General features: G+C 31.9%; 3 protein-coding genes across 3 annotated transcripts in view; 2 read left to right on the forward strand and 1 right to left on the reverse strand.

Moving 5' to 3' along the window:
• LOC145193210 (uncharacterized) overlaps positions 1-9525 on the forward strand; it is a 145863-nt gene extending 136338 nt beyond the window's left edge. Inside the window, exon 3 of the mRNA XM_090078344.1 lies at positions 9296-9525. The gene's annotated coding sequence lies outside the window, so the exon portion shown is untranslated. The remainder of the gene's footprint in view (positions 1-9295) is intronic.
• Positions 3150-4198, reverse strand: LOC149891493 (histone-lysine N-methyltransferase SETMAR-like). Its single transcript, XM_090077157.1, has 2 exons — positions 3664-4198; positions 3150-3586 (listed from the first exon to the last, which is right to left on the reverse strand). The coding sequence occupies exons 1-2, from the start codon at positions 4196-4198 to the stop codon at positions 3150-3152; spliced, it is 972 nt and encodes a 323-aa protein (XP_089933283.1).
• A 10533-nt stretch (positions 9526-20058) lies between the features above and the next one.
• On the forward strand, positions 20059-24755 carry LOC149891494 (uncharacterized). Its single transcript, XM_090078343.1, has 3 exons — positions 20059-23767; positions 24310-24394; positions 24487-24755. Exon 1 carries the CDS (start codon positions 20696-20698, stop codon positions 23606-23608), a length of 2913 nt encoding a protein of 970 aa, XP_089934469.1. The 5' UTR covers positions 20059-20695; the 3' UTR covers positions 23609-23767; positions 24310-24394; positions 24487-24755.
• The last annotated feature ends 104 nt before the right edge of the window (positions 24756-24859 follow it).

The raw sequence follows: 24859 nt of genomic DNA on the forward strand, positions 1-24859 counted from the left end.
TGATTTCTAAGCGGCTATTCTATCACCAAGCACTGCTTCCATGAATTGCTTCTTCATTCTTGCTACTTCAGATTCTTGATCTTCTCAGAAAAAATTCATACTATCAATATTTTCTGGGGCAGTTAACAGTCTATTTTGTTAACTAGTGGTAGTAATTCTTTTTTCTTCAGTTGCAGAGGTAATTCCCTGACATCCTTAGCGTTTCCGATTTTTTTAATATTCTATGCAAGTTGAAGAAGAAAATTAAAATTTTTTTCCAATTAGTCTTTTAGAACTTATTTTTCTTGACAGAATATTAGTATTGCCGATCGTTTTTAACTTTAACAGAAATAACAAAGTTACAATTATTATCGAACTTCACATGGCAAAACTTTTATTGTAGATTTTTTGTAGAGCGATCATTATGTTTCCCTTAGTTTTAATTGTTATGCAATATCGTGACTTCATACTGTTTGTTTTACTTTTGTTACCGCTTGGGTCATAGCTTATTCTTTGTTCATATTTGCAATATTTTACGCGAGTCCTATCATAATCATCTGCGATAAGGGATGAATAATATAAAAAACAACAGGTGACGTCGGGATTTCTTTAAAACTAAAAGATTTTTTAACCAAATTGAAAGCAACTTAAAATCATTTTGATATGTTTATTGATAAATATGTTTCAACTGATTGCATCAGTTGTCTTTGTTCTGTATACCAATAATACGAGCTGTCTTCCCATCTTTTATACTATCTTTTTTGTTTAACACCATCTCTCTTTATAAAGTTTCCTAAGACATTGTTTGAGATTCTTGTCTTCTGTTACTTTTTTCCACTACTAACAAGAGATAATTTTCTACTATTCATTAGAGATAAATTAATATATTAAAACATAAGAATTATTAAAGGTTTTCAAGAAAGGATTATCTAGAATTGTCTAAAAGGATTGATGATTACTTAGACATCATTCAAAGTTGTTCTGTTTTATGAAAGATATGTTCGTGTGTTTAAGATTCTATAATTTTTGTGAACTCAGTTTATCATCTACAAGCGGACATATCATAGGCTATTTATTAGGCCGAAGTAAATATTTATATATTTTTCCCTTGTGAAGATAGGAAAAGACTATGAAAAAAAGAATTTAAACTCAACAGCTGCAGCATTTATCTCTAAAGATCATTGAATACTACCAGTCGTATTATGCACTGGGAGTAATGTATTATGCACTTGGCTTAATAAAGCATTTCAAAGAGCTTAATGCCCTCCGAAAGACTGTATGTCCGAGTTATCATAGAATAACTTTAAGTTACAAACCAAATGAAAACCAAATTATGCTGATATCTCTTGTAGGTCTGTAAGCGGTGTTCTTTAAAGATATTGATTTTTTGAAAAATTATATTCTTACTGGACATGCTTTGACTGTAACAATTGTTGACATTCCATCAATTGGATTGTATCCATCAGTTAATTTTTTAGTTGAAGATGAGCAACGTTTTGTTGGAAAGTTATGCATTTACAACCTTGGTGAAGATTATCTATCATTGAATGAGAGTTTTCCAGTCGGTTGCATTTTTACAATCATTGATTCTTATACTAGTTTGGCTGCTGACTGAAAACTGATTAAAGGAGTTGACGATCCTAATACAGTTATTATGAGGATTTACGAGCATACGTCTTTACGAGATTTTAAACATTTGCAACAAAAACTTTGCTGTAGAGACCTTCGTTTACTTGGAGTTTAGGGTTCCCCTGTCAACAAAAAAATGTGGAAAAAACTTGTCTTTCAAACTTTCCAAATCAAACAGAGCATTTCGTTGTAATCAAATTTTTTTATTTTTCCGTTTTTTTAAACATGTTTTTGCTTCAATTGTATTCAGTTTAAATTTCTGTAACGCGCATTAATGAATAATTTTTTATTTAAGTTTTATATCAAATAAATGATTTTAAAATTATTTGTTCGCGAATGACTGGTATCTAGGGCCATATAATGTCGCCATAAACGTCATTTAGTTGATTGGATTTAGATAAATATACTACCGGCTATAAATCTTCGAATGACGGAGATTTTTTAAAAAACTGCTTAAATTTTATATTTCTTTTATTTTTTTTTTACATTTTTTTTTTTTTTTTTTTGTTATATTGGTAAATCATGGTGATATAAACGTGGATCGATAATTTAAGTTTATGTAATAGTAATACATAATATAATCATAAGTTTAATAAGGATAAGTTCCGTGGTTTTCAAGACCAATATTGATGTTAAGGTTATAGACGCTAAGAAACATAAACTATTCCTTGCTATTACACTTCAAAAGATTTAATTATGGTTTTAACCGAGTGAAGTTCGATGATAATTTCAATTTTGATACATTTAAATAAAACGAAACAACATTAACAACTGACTGTTGATAACTGAAAATTTTGGTCTGACAAGTCTAATTTCTAAGTTTTTGGTTCAAAGAGAAGTTTATTTGTTCAAAGTAAACTTAATGAACGAATGATGAAACAGTTTGTGGTGCCAACTGTAAAACATGGTTGAGGTAGTGTCTTGGTGTGTGCAGCAATACTGGTGATGTTACTAAAATAGATGAAATAGTGACGAAAGACGTGTATTTGGGCATTTTAAAAAACCATGTCATTCCATCAGGAAGTTGGGTAATTGGAGAATCATTCATTATTCAAGAAGATAATGAGCCAAATTATTTCTCAAAACTTTTGATGGAATCATTTAAGTGAATTAGAAAATGATAAAATAATAAAAATGATTTAGCCTCCCTAATCGCCCAATCTTTCCCTTAAAGAACTTTTATAAGATGAATAAGACAGAAATGTCAAAAGATTAATATTCTAGAGTGAAAAAGAAATGTAGGAAAAACTTAAAAGTAAGTGGCATAAAACACACTTTCAAAAATTAGAAAACTTGTTATACAGAATGCTACGAATATGTAAAGCGGTTTTTGCTGCCAAATTTATATTTCAAGCAATTCTCCGTCAAAGTTGAATTTTAAAGTTTTTTTAATAATATTTTACTTTCAATGCATAAAAATTGGTGCGCGAATTTCTTCCGGTAACTATCATTTTTATTTTTGTTTTGACAATATATTTGGTAATCTTTGCAACGATGAATCAATCAACTATATTTCAATTATATCATATATAACATATTACTTAGGTCGTTATCAAATATTCAAAATAATGTCCATCATTATCTATACAAAGTTGTATCCTTTCAAGCCCTTTGTCAAACGTTTTTTTATACTCTTCTTTGGGTATACTTTGAAGTAGCTTCGTTGTGAGAGTTTTTTCGACGTCAGTATCGTCATCAAGATTTTTTTTTATCAAATCCAATAGCCAATAATCGGATGGAGCTAAGTCTGGTGAGTATGGTAGGTGGCGATTTATTGTAATTCCAGCTTGGTTTATACAATTTGTGACGGTTTGAGTCACATGGGGTCGAGCGTTATCATGGAGAAATTTGAAATTTTGAGTGCCTGTTTTAGGTCTTTGCTTATTTATTTCGCATATAAGAGGTTTCAAAAAATTTTTAATAAAATATTCGCTAATAATTGTGTCCCCCTTTTCAACATAACCCAAATGAATAACACCTGTTGTTTTGAAGAAGAGTAAAACATGTTTTTCGGCTGAAACCTGTCGCATCTTACTATGGTTCTTGGACTTTCACCTTCACCGATCCAACTAGCATTACCCGACTTGTGCCAAACTTGTCTCAAATAAAACCACGACTCATCCTTTGTAATAAAATCACATAGTCTCCATGGGCCGTTTCTGAAAAGGGCTAAATTTTCCTTACATACCTCAACTCTATTCTTGCGATTTTGATCGGTTAACTCATGGGGTATCCAACGTGATGTTAATTTTCTTTTTTTAAGTGCGTTGTGAATGATTTCGTTGATTGTAAAACTATAAATCAATGTCAGGGCTTCAATCATATCATGTGTTGCATGCGGATTCTCTTCAATAATGGCTCGCACACGTTTAATATTCTCAGCTGTATACGTGGTTTGAAGGTGCCCTGAGCGAGAATCATCTTCGAGACTCTCTCTATCATCTTTAAATAAAGTAGCCCACTTGGCAACTGTACTGTATTTTGGAGCTTGGTCACCATGAACTAAAACCACTTCATCGGTTAAGGCTTGTGCTAAAACTCCAGGTAAAGCACGGGTTTTAATATATACACGATATTCAAATTTTTCCATTTAAAAAATTTTTCTTTTAAACGTATATAATAAAACTTAAATAACTTTTTAAATAAACATTCAAAATATTTAAACAAGTACTTAAAATGTTTATAATTAAACACAGTTTAAAATGATATGTAAATATTTAATTATTTCCTGTCTCATTGTATCTTTATAGATGAAGTTCTATGAACTTCTCTAACAACTTAAGTATATACCAACTATATAATGATGTATATATCAACTATATTTCAGAAGTATAGTATGAGAAAATAATAACTACTATAACCTTGCATCATAAGAAAATTAACAAAAATTGTATAAAAAACCGAACTACTTTAGAACTTCAGCATCAACTTTTGATCCTGATACTTCATTGACACCTGCATTGACTTAAATGAGTCAAGAGGACTGACCAATATTTTTGGTTCTTTCATCTCAATCTTTAGATATAAACACCGAATCCGATTAACAAACATCTAAAATTTTATGTAAATTTATTATCATTACTACTGGATTTCATATTAATATTCCGTACCCGTCAGACAGAGGTCTCTGCTCCACTGCGATTGCAGGTGACAGTGTGAGGAACGTCATAGTCAAACACGGACCATGCAAACCAAATGGTTCTTTTCCTACAAAATCAGGTAGCAGTTGAGGAATTTCAACTTCTCGTTATAAAGGTTACAACAAATAATGGAATACAAATTGATTATCATTGGCTTTGTTACTCTCCAACTCTTGACTGTTTTTAATGTTATTCTTGCTTGCTGTTAGTTGATAGACTTAAAAGCCATCAGTTTGAGTAGATCGAGGGCGTCTCTTACTGGAAAAATCTTGGTCAAAAGATCAACCGTCACAAAGATTCAACAGCTCATCTTACGGTAGTTATTTCAGAAAAGTTTTGGCTTGACGTGCATGTGCGTATCGACAAAGAGCTCAAAATAAAACTCTTTGAACAAAGTACTTACTGGTTCAGTATTCTACAGCAATTGGTTGAAAAATTTTTGCGGCGTTAGTTTTTTCAGTTACAGGCGATACAACAATCGACATTTCGAAGATCGATTAGTATAGTAACTGCATTCGGTATGTGCACTTTGACAATGACACTAAAACCGTAAAAGTAAGAGAAACTTTCCTTGGTTTCTATGCGCTTCAAGATCAGTCTGCAGAAGGATCTAGTAACCTAATCACTGGTCTTTTGACTGAGTCTAATATTAGCATTAACAAGTGCAGAGGACAAGGTTATGATGGAGCATCCGTGATGAGTGATGTTTACAGTGGAGTTCAGCAAAGAATTCAGTGAATGGTACTAAACGCAGCCTGTGTTCACTGTGTGTGCCATCGGCTAAACCTAGTGCTATGTGGTGTTGGTAAATCACGTGCGAAACTTTCTTCAGCATTGTTTACTTTTGTAGAAAGTGCGCCACGTTGGGCTCTTTTACGAGCCTTTAGCTCAGAGCAGGAAAATCAAACTTCGTTAAAGAATATATTTGCAAGAAGATGGAAAAGTAGACATTCATCTGTTACTGCAATGATAAATAGATATCCTGATTTGATTAAGACGCTCACACATTTGAAGTTGACAAGCAATCAACCAGCAATTCTTAATGAGTCTGGCAAATTCTAGAAAACATGATCAAAATGAATTTCATTCCTCTATTCCTTTGTGAGAAGTTTTTCACAGTTCTTCGATCTGTGCGTGCGGTATTAAAATTGTTACAGAGGAAAAATGCTGACCTTTCAGTAACACTTGAACTTCTGAATGCAGCTGCACTTGAGTTGTTAACCGGAATATTTCGTACAATTCCGGAAAAATAAAATTCTTATGGAAGGATATTGAGAATCAGGAATTTTTTTTTTCGTACCGAATTTTACGAAACAAAAAAACCCGCCAATATTCATTTCGCAAAAGCTACTTATGAAATGTCGCCTCTGAAATAAAATTATTTTGCTACAGACGAAAGTGGCGCTTACGGAAGTCGCACTTGGGGAACGAGCTCTTTCGCTAAACGACGTTTTGAAGTCTGTAAAAAAATTTTGTTGGCCAAACGGATATAATTATAAAAAATAAATTTTTTATATACCAAAATGTTTATAGTAAAATTTTATTTTCAATATTGCAACATATGAACATTTTAAGGTTTTATTTTTTGAAATAATAATAAAAAACCAAATTTCTTTCGAAAAGAAACTCTTTCGCACCGCAACTTGCGAAACGGTTCTTAACAGAAAAACACTTACGAAACGCGGCTAATTATAAATATTTAATTATGTTTTATGAATCAAATAAGTATAATTAACTAGGTAACTAAAATACTAATTATTTTAAGTGTAATGATATATATATATATACACACACATATGTATACATGTGTGTATATATATATATATATATATATATATATATATATATATATATATATATATATATATATATATTAGGGCCCTGCGAATCGGCATTTTTAGTTTCGAATCGAATCTCGAATCGAAGCAGGTCTTGATTCGCGAATCGAATCGAATCACGAATCGAATCACTAGTTGAAAGAAATTTAAGTTTTTTATCTTTATTTTTATGTATACTATACAAAATATTACAAAATTTGAATGTTATTTGAACAAACTCTAATTTGTTACTTTTAGCCCAAATTAACGTTCCGCATTTTGCTCGGAAAGACTATTGCGTTTACTGTCGATCACTCCTCCTCCCACAGAGTTAACTCTTTCAGACGAACAATTTTTAGCTTGAACAGTAAGAAAATCAGTTGCAACTTTTGATAATAAAGGGAAAATGTTACGTTTGTTTTTCCAGTGCAGAATAGAACAATCTGAACGTCCCAACGTTTTCTCTTCGATGTATGCAGTAGTTTCAAAATGTAATTGCTGATCTAAAGTTCTTTTCTCTGGTAGATTACGATTTTTAGTGATATATTCAAACATTTTATCAAAAATTCCATTTGCTTCAGATGACAAATTTGCTACTTCGAGTTGAATTTCAGCGGGAATCATAGTAATATTTAAATCGTGTTTTTTTTCAAATGCCATTAGATAAGATTTTACGATTTGTTTCTCTGCCAAAGTAAACATTTCTGATTTAAATCGAGGGTCTAAGAAAGTAGTGGTAAAAAAACGTCTTCACTTAAATCAAACCTCATTTCCAACTGCGTAATAAGATCGTCAACAAATTTACCCATCCCTCTTTTATCCATCAAGCAAAGATAATTTTTCAAAGTTGTAATGCACGAATAAACTAAACTAATGCTTACGCTTTTTTCCGCACTTAGTATAGTAGTGGCTTCAGATACTGCATTAAAAATAAGAGCGACTGTTGTTAATAATTGCACTTGTGTTTCAGTTCGACAAGTCGGTGGCACTTTCATACAGTTTTTTTTTTGTGAACACTCAACTAGAGCAATCTCTATAGAACCATTATTTTTTTAAATCCATTCCAATAAGTTAGAAGTGCTGTTAAAGCGCGTTTCCACATTCATTGGAGGCTTTGACTCAGGTTTTCCTTGAGAAATCTGATACTTTTTGAGAGCTGCCTGTCCAACTGATGATGAGTGAAAAAATCATTCTATTTTATGAGCCTTGCTAATTAATGTAATAAGAATTGGTTGGTTGTGTATAGCTGATTTCACACAAAGTTGGAGTTTATGAGCACAACAGCCTAGCCAATCAATCCCAAGAAGTTTAAGTGTGTATGGCATACTAGGAGTAGTATCGGTTGTAGCTCGGAAAATATTATCTGAAGTCAAGTCAAATTTTGACAGCACGTTTCTTAAAATTTCTTCAGTGGAAGTAGCTTTGTGACAAGCATTTATTACTTCCAGATTTACAACTAATAAACAGCATGATTCTAAAACCCAAGAGGATGAAATAAAGAGGCAAGTAGAAACAAGAAAGTTATCGCCATTGTCGGCTTTAAAGTGATCAAAAGTGATGCTAGGTTTGGAGACTAACTGGCTTTTTATACTTTGTTGGAAGTTAATATATAAATTATTGACCATGTCACCTAAATTTCGAGATAAAGTGGTCGGGTGTGGTAGATGATATTGCCCTTGAGTAAGCACCGAGCACAGATTAATAAAGCCAGATCCAGAAGTTGTCTCAAATGATCTTCGATCTTCAATTACAAATCTAAGCACTGCACGGTCGTAGTTTTTTTAAATAACTGTATCTATTGGAGGTCGAATAAAATACGAATTTAACGAGGAACTTGATGATTGCTCGATTGTGTTATCGAAATTCTTTTTTTCTTTTAGTAGCGGATGTGCGCTTTTTTGTTGCTTCTACGTGTAGTTTTTTATGGCCACGTTTTAAATGGTTCCATAGATGAGATAAAGTTCCAGTTTTCTGAACAGAATACTTTTTGTTGCAATTTTCTTGTTTGCATTGCCAGAATACTCCTTTTTTTTCAAAGAATTCTTTAACTGCCGATTTTTTAGAAGTCATTTTATAGCTTGATGCGGCACAAACAAAAAGTATCGAATTTAAAATTACTTTAGTGAAAGCGAAGTCAAACATTAACGACGCAAAAAATAAAACCTAACTTTTGCGTTACTAATTTGCGTTCCGCTCTGTTTAAATCCCTAATCGACAATTAATTTTAATGAAAAGTACGTTTACGTTCCAAAATTACTCTACCGCTGAATTTTCTGATAACATAAATATTGATATTTTGAAAACTTTTTAACGCGGTTTGTATGAAAACATTAAGTAATTTAAATAAAAAAATGATTCGAAAAACTCGAATCATTTTTTTCGAATCGAATCTCGAATCGAAGCGACATTTAATTCGCGAATCGAATCGAATCGAAGCGATTCGCAGGGCCCTAGGTTCAGTGGCGTATCTAGGGTAGGGCAGGCAGGGCACGTGCCATGGGCGCCAGCCTGAAAGGGGCGCAAAAGAGGCTTGGTTGCGATACAATAAGCGAGAATTATATAAAATAAATTAAGAAATAATATATCATATAAAATAAATATATTATATAAAATAAAGTTTGTCTCATCATTTATTAAAAAATTGTAATTAAGCACTTTATGTGGGGGAAGAGGGGCGCGAGATCGGTGTTTGCCCCAGGCGCTATTTACCCTGGGTACGCCACTGCCTAGGTTTACAGTATATTTATATATTATACAGATTCTGTGCGTGCAAATTCCATGACAAAGGAAGTCAAAAACGCTGAAATTGACTCAGCAATAAACATATGGCTGAGTGTTTCATCTGATAGAGGTGGAGGTCGTAAAAGGCGAGAGGAGACCAAGAAAGAGTTGCCTGGGATAGATGCGGAAAATTTTTTTTAGCAATATTTATAAAGCTTCGATAAAATTCCCATTTTTTATGTTGAAGGTGTTATTTTTGTTTATTCCTTTAGGGATGCAATGCGTGAAAAACCTACAACAAACGAAGCAAAAAATGCATAATACGAAATATCTAAAACTAGCACAAAAAGATATATATATATATATATATATATATATATATATATATATATATATATATATATATATATATATATATATATATATATATATATATATATATATATATATATACATACAGGGTGAACGGAAAGTTCTGTCAGTAATCAATGTGCATACTTTCCGGTCTCCCATATTTCATTATTTACAAGTGTTTATCATTAAATTTTTTATCAGCTTTGTATCAGTTTAGTACAATTGTAACTGTACAATGATGCTTATCAATTGTAACTGAATTTGTCAATAGTAACTGGGTTTGTTCTTTCTATTGTAGTCATTATGAATGTTCATCGTTTGTTGATTCAACAGCATTATGAGGAAGGACTTACGGGTGCTGAAATATTCAAATTAGTAAAGGTGCATGAAATTACTGAGAGATGTGTTTATCGAACTATCCAACAGTTGCCTGAAACTGGTGGTGTTGTAGACCGTGAAAGGTCGGGTCGTCTACGAACAGTTCGAACCCCAGATCATATTAAACGAATACGCGAGAAAATTCGGAGGAACCCTGATAGGTCAGCGCGAAAATTGGCTCAGGAGGAAGGAGTACCCAGGAAGTCGATGAGGGAATTATTGAAATTAGACCTTGGATTGAAACCTTATCGCAAGCATAAAGTTCATGGATTGACTGAAAATCAAAAGCTGGCCAGTTGCAAAGATGCAAAACGTTTTTACGTCAGTATGGTCATTGTGCGGTACAGAACATTATCTTTTCTGATGAAAAGTTATTTGTGATGGAACAAAGTTTTAATGCTAAAAACAATGTCGTGTGGTCAACATCATTAAAGGACATACCTCAGTCTTCAGGAACAGTTCAGCGGTATCAGAATCGAAGTTCGGTGATGGTATGGGCAGCAGTGTGTAGCAAAGGAACATTGTCATTGGTTTTTATCGAACGTGGCACCAAAATTAATGCAGTATCTTATCAAGAGAGTGTCCTGAAGGCAATTTTGCAACCAGAAGCCAATTTTTTATATCCCAATGGAGACTGGTGTTTTCAACAGGATTCAGCACCAGCTCATACAGCTAAAACAACGCAAGAATAGCTCCAAAAGTATTGCCCTAAGTTTAATGCTAAGGATGAGTGGCCTCCGTCCTCTCCCAATCTGAATCTACTTGATTTTTGCGTGTGGGGTATTTTGGAGTCCAAGGTCAATGCTAAACAACTTCACACACATAGATATATATATATATATATATATATATATATATATATATATATATATATATATATATATATATATATATATATATATATATATATATATATATATATATTTATATATATACACAGGGTGACCGGAAAGTTCTGTCAGTACTTCACAATCAATTTGTTTTTAATGTAATATACATAAACTACTGAAATTACAGTAACAGATCAAGTAACATATGTAGTGTAAGAATACCAAGAATTATTCAAATCGGTCTCCTTTTCGGTCCACTGTCAATGATAATCGATGACACCATGATTGTATGGCGGCACGAATTGTTTCCATAGAAAATTTTTCCCATTCGCGGATCATCATTCGTTTCATGGAGGCCAAGTTGTGATGTTGTTTAGCAGATAGATAGATAGATAAACAGACAGATAGATAGATAGATAGATAGATAGATAGATAGATAGATAGATAGATAGATAGATAGATAGATTGATAGATAGATTGATAGATAGATTGATAGATAGATTGATAGATAGATAGATAGATAGATAGATAGATAGATAGATAGATAGATAGATAGATAGATAGATAATTTGTTTGAATTTATTTTTACTAACATTTGAATTAAACATAAATATAAGTGTGTGTGCTTTTTCAAATATTTTTGTATTTAGTTCTTTTAACGAAAGAATTGAAATCGCAGAATTCTTTTTAAAGTTAGTGATCGCTTAAATAATATAATACAGCTTTTTTATTTAAATTTTATTTATTTTTACTTAAAGTTTATATTTTAACTTTTTTTTTTTTCATGTCTGCAGTTTTTAAAGTAAATAATAATCCTATAAGCATTCAATACTTTATACAACAAACAACCTCTATTAAATGTATAATATAGTTATAATTATTTATTGCAATAATTAATAGTATTGTTGTTGTTTTCTTATTTGATTGAGTCTATATAAAATATACCTATATTGGTTTACCTTACTTTAGAATATATTTTATTCGTCATTTATAACTTAAATGTATTTTTTCCGGCCAGTTCCTGTTCGGCTATTCATCAGCTTACTCATCATAGTAAGGTAAATTGCCAATGTTGCTTTTACGTTTTTGTTTACGTCCTGTCGATGAGTAGCCGCCCGTCAAAAATACATCAAAATTAAATTTGTTGCCGATTAAATGCGGACGTCGCACAGTGAAACGAAATCCCGATTTCGTGGCCAAAAGTCAAATTTTTGAGTTTTATATTTTCGTCTTTTTACGTTTAGATCTTATTTACAGATAGTCCTAGAACAAAATTCCGAACAGGGCAGGTATATACCTGCTCTGGGCTGGCCTGGACATCAGTTGACATTTAGCCTCCGTTCGGTACGCACTAAACAAGTGGACAAGTCGAAAAATTCTTGCCTGTTTTAAAGTGGTGTTAAACTGAAGAAACTATTTCAATTGGAATTCGGCAAAATGGAATCACTTTCTGGAGGCATGTAGAATATATGGTTATGCACTGTTATTGCTAATTTTAGTTTTTTTAATATTTAAATCGGGCGACAAGTAAACATAAAAAATTGTAAATTTTTTATCTAAAATCGATTTTCTAATGTCGTTTTAAAAATTTAACCGCGGTTATCCACCTTCTTTCGACACGGAATTGATAGTGTATAGTGTTAAATATAAAATGTAAAAAAACTGGCTGCCATTGAGTGCCATTTTAATAGTGAGACTAGCTTTTATGGAGGAATGCGTGGTGCGACATTATTCTATTAACATAAATAATGTCTGAAAATGGTCATTGAAATTAGTGAATTAACATTGTTTAATGGCACTAATTACATTTTAATACAAAAATTTATTATTTTAAATATATGCTTTACAAGTTACTTTTCGTTCCATTTTATGATAATCTCAAAATTTTATAAAATAGTCTTCTAGGAACTCTAAGCCGTTATAACTGTTTTTTTTACAGAGTCTTCCAAATCTTCAAATATGAAATTGTCAAGAAAAGATATATTCTTTATGGTGAAAGACAGTTTAAAAAATGAATATTAATTCATCATTGATGTTTTGACAGATGCAATTTTCAAAAAAACGGAACATCTGATACAAGTAGGCGAGGATGAAATGTCATTATCATGGTTATTTGCAAATTTGCGATTGAGACGGAGAGCAGCAGGAAGATGGGAAGATTTTTTTCTGAAAAAAAATGAAGAATGATTGAAGGGCACCGTACAATTTTCAAAATTATCCAATACTGAATGCACAACAAATTAGAAGATTGTGAAGAATGATAATAAAAAAGGAACATGTGAGCGACCTTCGCAATCCTTTGCTTCATCTAGTGATAGATTAAAGAGACGAAAGACTCAAGAACTACGTTCTAATTTTTCTACAGAAGAATTGACATATGCTGCTCAAATGAGTTTAAGGACTTCTGGTCAAGTACATGCTGCTCGAATTGTTAAAGATGTCACGTTAACAACCCCTCTCGAGCATCAGGAAATTGCCCCAGAGACCGGCAAAATCTCTACATCAAGAAGCTTTAAAATTGTTAAAACAACCTGAAGTCACCAGACAAGAGACAAGGAACGATTCCAATTCAGATACAAGTGGTTCAACATTAGATTCCGAATCGAATGATTCGAACATTGATGAATATGACATACGTGTTTTTGTTACTAGGATTAAATAAACAATTTTTTTACATATATATGACTTAATCTTTTACCAATTAAAAAAAAATTATAAAACTAAAATTACAAATTTCTATTTTTTTATTTATAGCGTAAATTTGGAAATAATTTAACAATGTTTTTGCTCTAATTTAACTCCTGAATCATAAGCAATGACCTCGAAAACCAAACTACATTAGATTTCATATTTTCAACGTATGAACAGTTTTGGCAGCCGTATTGGAGCATCCATTTTGAATTTTTTAAATCTGACCTCAGATTCGTAATCAGCGACCTCGAAAACCTTCGTGTAGGTAATTTGGGAATTTAGGCCACGAAATATGGATTTTGTCCCACTGTGCGTCGCGCCGATATCGGGCCGATGCTAGTGCGCTATCTGAGATAAACTCTTTTCGCATTTTCATTAATGCGTGAATTTTTTAGTTTAATCTTTAACTCTTCACACAGTCCACAGGCATCAGTTTGCTTTCTACCGAATGATAAGCTAAAATTTTCCTGGAAATATTTTAAGTAAAATTTATATTTAACAGGATGATCTGGATATTTTTGTTCGTACAATGCGTGCATAAGTTTCACATTGAGTTTTTCATCTAAATAATAAGGCGATGTATCTTTATTATAGCAGTGCACATGTTTAGCAGGAAATGCTCTTGTACTTTAATTAATGTATCATCAGGTAATGCGTTGTTTCGCGATCTCTCAGATTTACCTCTGTGATCTATAGGCTGCTCTTTTCTTTTTATAAAAACACATAAAAGTCATCAAACCCATCGATTCATTTAGACAAAGGATCCTGTTGATGTTTTTTTGGCTGAGCTTATTTCATGCGATGGGCTGCCCTTTTGTGTTTTCTCAACTAGTCAACGTTTGAGAACAGCTCTAGAAACACAAGAATATAAATTGCCCAAAGATGCTAAATTGATTAAGGCTCTGCTGATGAAACATTATGAAGATATCAAGAAAACATATCAGCAGCAACATGCAGAAAAGAAGTTTCTTGGTCATAAATTTACCTTAACCCTTGATAAGTATACTTCATCCAGAAACTGAAGATATATGATCATAAATGGTCATATGGAAGGTAATTATTGGAACCTTGGAATGATCAGGGTACATGGGTCTATGCCAGCAGAGAAATCTTGAGTAAATGTTGACGAGAAACTGAAAGAATTTGGGCTACGTTTAGCCTGTGATATTTTTGCAGTAACCACAGACAGAGTTGCTGCAATGAAAAAATTTGGTAGCTCAATTTTACCAGACTATCAGCTCTGCCTCGCACATGGAACCCAACTTCACTGTCTGTGATGTTCTATATAGGCAATCTAGGAAAGAAGATAATGGCACACCTGAGCAAGTCACTATTCTAGAAGAGGAACAAGAAGATGATGACAGCGATGAGAAAGGATTAGAAGTTTCAGCAGAACCAGGTGCGTCAGCTCTTCCAATGATCAAGGAGGATATCACAGAACTCATCAACAAGGTCAGAAAATGTGTCAGATTGTTTCAAAAGTTTCCAGTTAAAGATGACATGATTCTGCAAAAGTATGTCCAGTCTGAGTTTGGAAAGGAGCTGCAGCTAATCTTAGACTTAAGACAAGTTGGAACAGCTTACTAGATATGATTTTAAGATTTGTTACCCTTGAGAAATGTATTCAAATGTCACTGGTGGAGTTATCAAGCGATATTATAATTTGCCTCCATACAAAATCTAGTAAATGCTTTAGAACCAATCAAGGTTGGTGCTGAAGCACTTTGAAGAAGAGATTCGAACTTGCTCTTTTCTGATGGCATTCTGAAGTTCATTTTCAAGCAGCTAAAAAGCCAGGAAAACACCTTTAGCTGACTCATTTACTTAAAGAGTCACTGAGAGGAGGAATGCTATATTAGTAAACTTAGTTAAGTATCTGAATAATCCTGATGTCATTAATGGAGCAGCTCATAATGTTTTCCAATATTCCATGTCAAAGAGAAATGCAATTGCTACTACTGCATCAAGTTTGTTTAATTGTTTGTTTTAGCAAAAGAGAAGTGAGTCTATAGATGAGGAAAGTTTGCCAGATAATGAAACTAGTCAGGAACAAGTACAACAATTTACTTCCTTGTCAGAAGAGCTCGAGTTCTCCATTAGAGAGACAGTCAAAGGGGTTTCACCAAAGAAACAAAAAATAGAATCAACTTCCAAACTGAAGCTAAATAAAAATGGGAGTATTTGAGCTAACAAAAAACAAAGAAGCAACTTAGATTTGTTGCACACGGCTTTGAAGTCAATCCAAGTAACAAGTGTGGAGGCTGAAAGGTCATTTTAAAAGGTCAAAGGCACAATACTAACAATTTGTTAGTATTTGCTTTATCCATTTTGCAACAATAAGTTTGGCGATTAAATAAAGTCAATGCGAAAAGAGCCGTAATTAAATTCCAAGAGCCCCATGGCCGCTGCGAGCATGCGGCGAGCATTGATATTCCATGAGCCCCGTGCGGCTCACGAGTCACGTTTTGGCCATCTCTGTCTTAAACTATTGACTTTCTCTTAATACTTCAAGTTAAATCCCCGTGAAAATTTATTTTCATTGTATCAGTCATGTAAATGTTTCAGAAAAGTTTCATTTATGCAAAGAACAATAAGGAATTCCATTTTTACTATTCGATTTAAGTTCTTCTTTTCAAATACTTTTTTTCTTTAATAATAACAAATAATTTTCATAAAAGCATAGTCAAAAATTCTGCTATGAACTAAAATTTAAAAGAAGGAATCACATGTTTCACGAGAATAACATATTTTATTGCTCGTGTGTGTCAAATTACCCTCGCAATTTTTACATTCATGAGTAAAATAAAACAAAAAATATTTTTTTTAGTAGAAACCAGGCCAGCATTGTTTTTTGGATAAAAAAAAAAAAAGCTTGGTGTTAGGAGTGAATTTTCACTGTACCTAAGAAAGCGTTTTTTGCTAAATACAGTGAAAATTCACTGTACCTAAAGGGGCGTTTTTCGCTAAATACAAACAAAATTCACTGTGCCTAACGAAGCGTTTTTAATAGATACAGAGAAAGTTCACTGTACAGTGAAAGTTCACGGTATTTATCAGAAAAGTTTTGTGTTACGTACAGTGAAAATTAACATGGATATTTATTAAAATAATGTTAAAAGTGTTGCTATTTTGAAAGTTAAGGGCGTAATGCTCATCGAAGCTAAGTAACATAAAAATTCACTACACTCCCGTGAAAAACCAAAAAACAGAAACCCAAGAAATAATTTATTAATAAAACTTTATAACAAAGGTACATATTAATGAACCCAGAGAGGGAGTTGTTAATAGAATGGAACTAATTAAGGAATATATTTTTGTAAATGAATTGTTGGGGATATTTTTTTACCGTATATATATATATATATATATATATATATATATATATATATATATATTAGTTTTGTTGCAGGAGTCCATTAAATACTTTTTAATTAAAATTTTGATGTTCACAATTATGATGATGCACACTTGTGGTAATGTTTGCAATTATTTTCGGCGCACTTAAGCTATTTGCACTTATGTCAGACAGTGCAACTGCATCGCACTTATACCAGTTCGGACTTGTGCCGATTTCTGCAAATTCTTATGGCGCACATATGTAGGTATGTGCGTATCTGGGTTTTCACGGCACCGATTTTAAAGACAAAAACTGTGACCTTTTTTTTCACAGCGTGCTCGAAGTCGGTGTGGTAATGATGTATTTACTTGTCTTTTTTTTTAGAATTTTATATCAGCTTAGACTTTATTAAAAAAGTAGAATGTTCTATGTTGAATAAATTATGGTTTTTTTTTACGTGTAATAAATTTTTCAGTTTTTTTATCGCTATTTAAAATTGTGTTCCTTTTCTGGCACTGCATTGATATTGAAAGCATGTTGGTACATATTTGAAATTTTCCAGTCAACTGTATAGATCTATTTTCTATGTGCCTGCCAAATTTCATTAAAAAATATTCATGACCACATACCGTATTTTTCGACCCAGTGGAGGTACCATTTCCACCTCTTTTAGCGTTACTGTGACTGTTACACTTTATAAAACTGTTTCTGCTATTGTTACTGTTACTTTTTGTTATAAATTCTATTGCTTTTTTTACAGTTACCAGTGATTTTCATTCGGTTTTAAAATTTCGTTTCTGTTCCGGAGGTGCATTAATATTGAAGGCATGTTGGTACATATTTAAAATTTTACAGGCAACTGTATAGATCTATTTTCTATGTCCCTGCCAAATTTCATCAAAAAATATTCATGATCACATACCCTATTGTTCCACGCAGTAGAGGTATGTATTTCCACTTCCATTACATAGTGTTAGGGGGAGGGGCGGTTTTTGACAGTAGAGAATTCAGTATATTTGTTTTTTTTATTCGTTATAATGATATATTTTATTAGAATTGTTATTTATATATTTATCTTTCATTGAAATTAATTAGTAAAGATAAAAATAAGCCGAAAACGCTGTTTTCGCCTTATTTTTATCGTTACTAATTAACTTTGTTTCTTTAATTCGAAACTTTTTTAGTTACGTTTTTTAATCGTTTTGCACATTTCACTATGCAAAATCATGCGCAAATTAACAATGATTCTATTACAAAGCTGCCGTTAGCCGAACGCGAGTTTTATACGAAAGTTGCATTTTTCTTAAGCAATGCTTCATAAAAATAATGTTACTTAAATGAGCATAACTTTTTTTGTAATGATTCTTTTTTCATAAAGTTTTCACCATTTTATTACAAATTCAGAGCTCTTTCGAACCATATATAAAACTTGAATAAATAAATGGTTTGAAATTTTTACACACATACCTAACTTATGCTAGTTTGCAGTAATGATAGGTTTTGCAACTGCTTCAGACTTAGACCAGTTCGCACTTATTAAGCGTACCCATAAACAAATAACAGACATAATGTCTGAGACATGGTTAAATAAATTTTTCAATGGTTTCAAAGTAATTGTTGAAAAGTAAACTTAAAATCTGATTGAAAGAGCAAACCTATTGGCAACACTTAAAAATAAAAATAAAATTCAACTTTAAACCAAATACTATAGCAAAATCTTTTATCTTGACTTTTAGTGATTAATTAGAGGCTGTGAGTTGCAGTAATGAAACTAAATAATAGTCGTTTTTAACAATAGACACCAGCGGGAAGGTAAGTCAAGCTGTCTATCAACTCAAAAACATCACAACAATAACAACACAATGATTACTTCCAATAATACCACATAGCACCAGATATATGACTTCCTCGTATAAATCTTGGATAAGCATCATAAAGATTTTGGATAAGTAAAAGTACAAAGAATTCGAGTGGATAGTTTCTGGGGATCTTAAATCATTTTCTAAGATACTTGGACAGCAAGGTGGGTACACAAAATTTCCTTATTTTTTGTGTGAATATGATAGTCGTGATAAAGCTAAACATTGGAACCAGAAATTGTGGCCAAAAAGAACATTGAATGTTGGAGAGAAAAACATGCACTTTGAATTTTTGGTTGCTCCTAAAAAAGTCCTTCTACCACCGCTCCATATCAAACTTGGCATGATGAAGCAGTTTGTGAAGGCTTTGCTAAAAGATGGTAAGACATTAAAACACCTTTCAAGCAAATTTCCTGGTATGTCTGAAGCAAAGCTGATGGAGAGAGTTTTTGTTGGTTCATTTGTAAGTTATTCGAGAGTTATTGTTGGTCAGTACATTCGTAGGCTAATGGAAGATAACAACTTCAAAAACATGACGAACTATGTTGAGAGGTCAGCATGGAATTCTTTTAAAGATGTAGTTACGAAGTTTACAGGAAATCAGAAGGACTCGGATTTAAAAAATATAATATATATATATATATATATATATATATATATATATATATATATATATATATATATATATATATATATATATATATATATATATATGAGTGTACACTCATATATATAAATAAAATATATATAAATACAATAGTATTGATAACACCAGTAATAATAAGGTAATCTGTGACAATTACTGTGACAGTACTGTATTGCAGTACACTTGAGTGTATTGCAGTACACTTGAGTGTACACTGTATTGCAGTACACTTGAGTGTACTGCAATACTGCAATACAGTACTGTCACAGTATTCGTCACAGCTTACCTTATTATTACTGGTATTATCAATACTATAATTATTTATTATTAATATTATATTGGGCTCACCTATAACCATATATAGCATGAAGAGGAATACAACAAATCTGGGAACCTTCCTTTACTTTTTTATTGTAATGTTCAACTTTTTCTTTTGAATCAATTTTAACGGGGTGAAAATTTAGTCTAAATATTCATTAACAGACTTTTCTGCTTCATCAAAATCTTTATAACTCTTTATGAAAATTTTCCTCCATTTTTTAATCTTTTGAACTCTTATTAAAACTCTTAACCCTTCTTTCTACAAAAACATTATTCTAAAATAAACTCGTTGTTTTAAGCATGCGCACTTAGCAAAACGAAAGTAAATTTTCAAAAATATTCTAAAAATAGATTTTCACTGTACCTATCAAAAAACGCATCCTTAGGTACAGTGAATTTTCACTGTACTTATAATTAACGAAACAAAAATCCACCTTAACGTAAGTTAATAATCTGAAGAGTTAAACTTAAGATATTAACTACTTTTTATAAGTTATAATGTGTTTCAGAGTATAAACTTAAAATATCTACATGTTTTTGAGAAAATGTGTTATTATGTATATTTAAGCTTACAATAAGTAAAAAATGGATGAAAAATATTCAAACTTTTTATCACTTCAAATCATGCTAAGAGAGGCTGCAAAGTTACTTAGACAAATATTTTAACAAACATGGAAAGAATTATATAAAAAAGACTGGAAAGACAATATAGAAGCATCTAAATACTTTAGCAATGGATTGGGAAAGAAAATTCGAGATACCTGTAAAAAAATCCAGCAAGTCTCTTTAGATTCTGGCAATTCTAATGAATGGGATATAACACTTTTAGGAACTTTGTTAACATCAAAGTTGTTTACTCCGATATTGAAGAAGAAGTCTTACTTGCAACCCATCAATAAAGTATTATCAGTGCGTAATAAAATCAATCATTTTGCAAATTTAGAAATACCAGATGAAAAGTTTGAAGAGCTTTCAAATGAATTAGTTTCAGCAATGACAGCACTAGGTACATTAAGCGAGTATGTTCTTGATATAAAAGATAACAAAGCATTTCAAACTGCAACCCATGTCACAAACCCTGATCAAAAAGCTCAATCAGTCAAAGAGTCTGCAAATGAGGAGTTTAAGAGGAAAAACTACCCAAGAGCAATAGAGATGTACACTTCTGCAATCACTCTACCTAATTTAACAAATGAAGAGCTGGGTGTACTGTATCGCAATCGATCATTGTCTTATTTGAAACTTTATGACAAAATAAAAGATGAAAAAATTTTGCATCAAGCACTCCTAGATGCAGAAAAAACATGTTCTCATCATCCAGTGTGGTTCAAAGGATATGCCCAACGAGGTGAAGTATATTATAAAATGAAAAAGCTTAATAAAGCAGTGGAGTGTTATGAAAAAGCATTTGCACTTAGTTTCAATAGTGATGAGATAAAAAATTCCTTAGCTTTTATAAAAATGAAGCTTGGAGAACAAAGGAGATATGACCATCTTAATCAAGTTCCTTTATCAACTGAAGAACATGAGGAACAGTTTTTTCAAAAAACTAAAAAATCTTTTTCAAGCTTCAAAATTGAAAATTTTCCCTTATTAGCAATGAAAAAAATATTATGTAAAACCGATCCTACATTAGAGCTTGTTTGGACTGGACATGAGTATCGAGATGGATCAAAAACAGTCAAACAAAACTATGAAATGGCAGCAAAGTTCTATAAGGAAGCAGCACAAAGAAACAATGCAGAAGGTATGTACAACTTGGCTCTTTTAATGATGAAAGGATTAGGAGTTGAAAGAGATTTTAAAGCTGCAGTTGCATTACTTAAAGATGCTGCAAAGCAGAATCCTACTTGTAATTCTTTTGGGAAGGAAGTCACGAATGTAGGTGTTTGTGAAGCTGAACATGCTTTGGGTTTAGCATACCAAGAAGGTACATATGTAGCTAAAAATGATGTGACTGCAGCTAAATGGTATCATTTAGCAGTTGAGCATGGCAGTGATAATTCTGCTAATAACTTGGGTTTACTTTATCTTTATGGCACTGGTCTTAAAAGAAATATTAAAGAAGCAGAAAGACTTTTTCTTCTTGCTCATGAGAGAGGAGATATTAATGCTTCTGGAAACCTTGTTGACCTATATATTCTTGAAGGAGATCCAGATAGAGCATTACTTTGGCATGAAAGATCTCTTCAAACTCCCAATATTTTCCCCAAAACAAGAGATGAAGAGATTAGGAAGAACATTCAAGATCTTAAAGAGTTGGAGGAATTGAGAGCTTCGTTACCTAATGATCAAAAGGTTGCAGTTGAATCAGTTCTAAAATACACAAACAGATTTTTGGATTCTTTGCATGTTCCCTCTGTAATACATCATAAAAATTTTAAATTTGATGTAAAAGAACTTTTAAGGCGTTCTGAGAGTGGTTCAATAATTGCAAACAATATGCTTAAAGCTCTTGAACTGTTTTATGAAGCTCTATACATGCTAACAATACAGAACTTTAATATCAAAAACTTTCTAATCAAACTTGGAAGTGCTTATTCAACCTGCCAGATTATCTGTTGTATGCCTTCCAACAAGCATGAAGAAGTGTCAAAATTAGTTGATTCAGTTATCCAAGAATGCCAAAATCAGAAAAGTGAAATAGATTATAATGCTCGTTTATGTTTTGTCTACTTAAATCCTGGTAATCATACATTAATAACCAATTTTCTTCAGAGTTCTCTTTTAAAATACTCTGATGACTGTGAATTTCTTGAGCTATTGGGTTCTAATTATGCATTTTTGAACCAGTTTGAGAATGCTTTAAAAGCGTTTGAGAAAGCTTGTTTGTTGCAGCCTTTTAATTATGAATACATTTACAACAAAGCTGCTGTTTTAAGATTGCTAAACAAAGATGATGCAAAACATTTTTATGAGAAGTTCATCTCTATAGCACCTGCTGATCATAGAAAATTACCAGAGGCATATTATGCACTCGGTGTAATATCATGCATTGCAGGTTTTTCAATAGAGAATCATATGTTTGCAGCTTCTGCTGCTAATTTTATGTTACCAGAATCAGAATCTACTTTTCGCCTACTTAAGTCTAGGCTAGAAAGTTCATTGAAATCACCCATGTTATCATTTTATTATCAGAAAGGTCTTGAAAGTGAAAAGCTACAGCTTTCTTGTTTTCTACCATATGAGAGCAACTCTAAACAATTCTTAGAATATTTTTTGATGTTCTCAAATGCTAAAGATAAAGCAAGTCTACTGAATAAAATTGAAGAAGTTAACAAAAAAGAACATGATGGGTTAATTGATTATAAAAGAAAAGAGCTATTTCTAAATCATCGTAAAGGGTTTATCGCCTTTCAAAAAGCTTCTTCGAGAAACACTGCAATGGGTTTTAGTTACAAACCAAATGAAAACCAAACCATGCCAACATCTCTTGAAGGTCTGAAAGCTGTGTTCTTTAAAGATATTGATTTCTCGAAAGATTACATTCTTACTGGACATGCCTTGACTGTCACAATAGTCGACATTCCAATAATTGGATTGTTTCCATCAGTTCATTTTTTAGTTGAAGATGAGCAACGTTTTGTTGGAAAGTTATGCATTTACAACCTTTGTGAAGATTATCAATCAATCAAAGAGACATTTCCAGTCGGTTGCATTTTCACAATCATTGATCCTTATGCTAGGTTTCCTGCTGATGGAAAGCCAATGATAAGAGTTGACGATCCTAATACAGTTATCATGTCAGGAAAAAGAAAGTTAGATCTGTGTCTCTATTGTAGTAAAGAGCAGTCCAGATACACCTGTTCAAGATGCAAGGTTGCAAAATACTGTAATAAAGAATGTCAAATGAATGACTGGAAAATATTAAATCATAAAAGTGTTTGCGATTATCTTTTACATTAATAATCTTTTTTTTATTTAGAGTAATATGCAATTATATCTTATGAACTATATACTTCGTGAAGGGTAGTTTTTTACGAGAAATTACGGGAATCTTAGTAAAAATTTATATATCCAAATCACAAAGTTTGCTGGTAACATGAAATCCCTATTAATATAAAGGTAATGAAAACAATTTTTTAAAGAAATCTTGTCTTGTTTTGGAAACAGAGGTTTTTGTTAATCAGCGTTTTTAAATTTCAAAGTTTTTGAATATATTTTTGCATTTATATCTGGACCCTGCTATGCAATAGGGAACCAACCAACAATTTTTTGAAATGAGTTAATATTTTGGAAAAAAGGCTAGTTATAAATATCTATGATAATATTCTACTTATAGTCACATAGGCTGTGAATGTATTTGTTTATAATTTCATATTGCAAAACTGAAATATTTCATACTAAGAATTTACAAACGAAAACCAAAGTCACTTGGTTCTATATTGCAGAACAAAGCTTATTTGGTTCTGTGTTACCTATCTCCAGTAGGAATTGTCATGCGTATTACCTATAATAATAATTACTATTATTAGGCAAATAATTTATTTAGGTATGAATTATTTTTACGCAAATAAATTATTTAAACCAGTTGAGACTTTTTTGGTTTGTTTGAGATCAGTTCTCTTGATATATTTCATTGTTTAAAATGTGCTCTTGTGTTCCAGTTGCATCTCAAGGAACTCATAAAATAATGAATAAGCTACAACTATCAGCAGGTCAGCTGGGGTCAATAGTTAAAGTGATGAAAAGGTTAGTAAATCAAATCTTTTCTATTCTAGCTGAAAATATTTCTTTGTATTATTCAAAAAGCATGATATAAACATTTTCTTTTCGATCTGCAGAGCAAGAAAATAGCCAATTAAGGGACGACCAAAAAAAGGCAGAAAACGAAAATTTCCTGGTCAAGATAGAAAAATAAGATAATTGAAATGCAGTAGAAATCAAGAATATTTTTCAGTCAAAGGAAAATTGGTTTAGCCAAAAAAATATTCTGCACATGTTTGCAATTCATTGTTAAAAAAATAGAAAAGCCAAGTGGAGAATTATTTTCCAAATATTTAAAAACATTGTGGCCGAATGGCAAACCAGTCACCGAACCAAAACTCAAAAATGTAAAAAGTTATTTGCACTTATTTTCCTGCGGTAGATCACGTATTTAATAATTTAAAATGAGATTTAACAGTTAAAGAGGACAGAGGCGGCTTCAATGAAGAA

The sequence above is a fragment of the Hydra viridissima genome, unplaced genomic scaffold (assembly GCF_058129835.1).
Source record: "Hydra viridissima isolate aposymbiotic clone 2 unplaced genomic scaffold, HvirCarnegie_v1 scaffold_2, whole genome shotgun sequence".
NCBI lineage: Eukaryota > Metazoa > Cnidaria > Hydrozoa > Anthoathecata > Hydridae > Hydra > Hydra viridissima.

Bases quoted from the DNA above. Each gene is read 5' to 3' on its own strand.
- LOC149891493 (XM_090077157.1), bottom strand. From the start codon at position 4,198: ATGGAAAAATTTGAATATCGTGTATATATTAAAACCCGTGCTTTACCT. The intron at 3,587-3,663 runs GTGAAAGTCCAA...TCAAAACAACAG, and splicing joins TGCTAGTTGGATCGGTGAAG to GTGTTATTCATTTGGGTTAT.
- LOC149891494 (XM_090078343.1), top strand. From the start codon at position 20,696: ATGACAGCACTAGGTACATTAAGCGAGTATGTTCTTGATATAAAAGAT.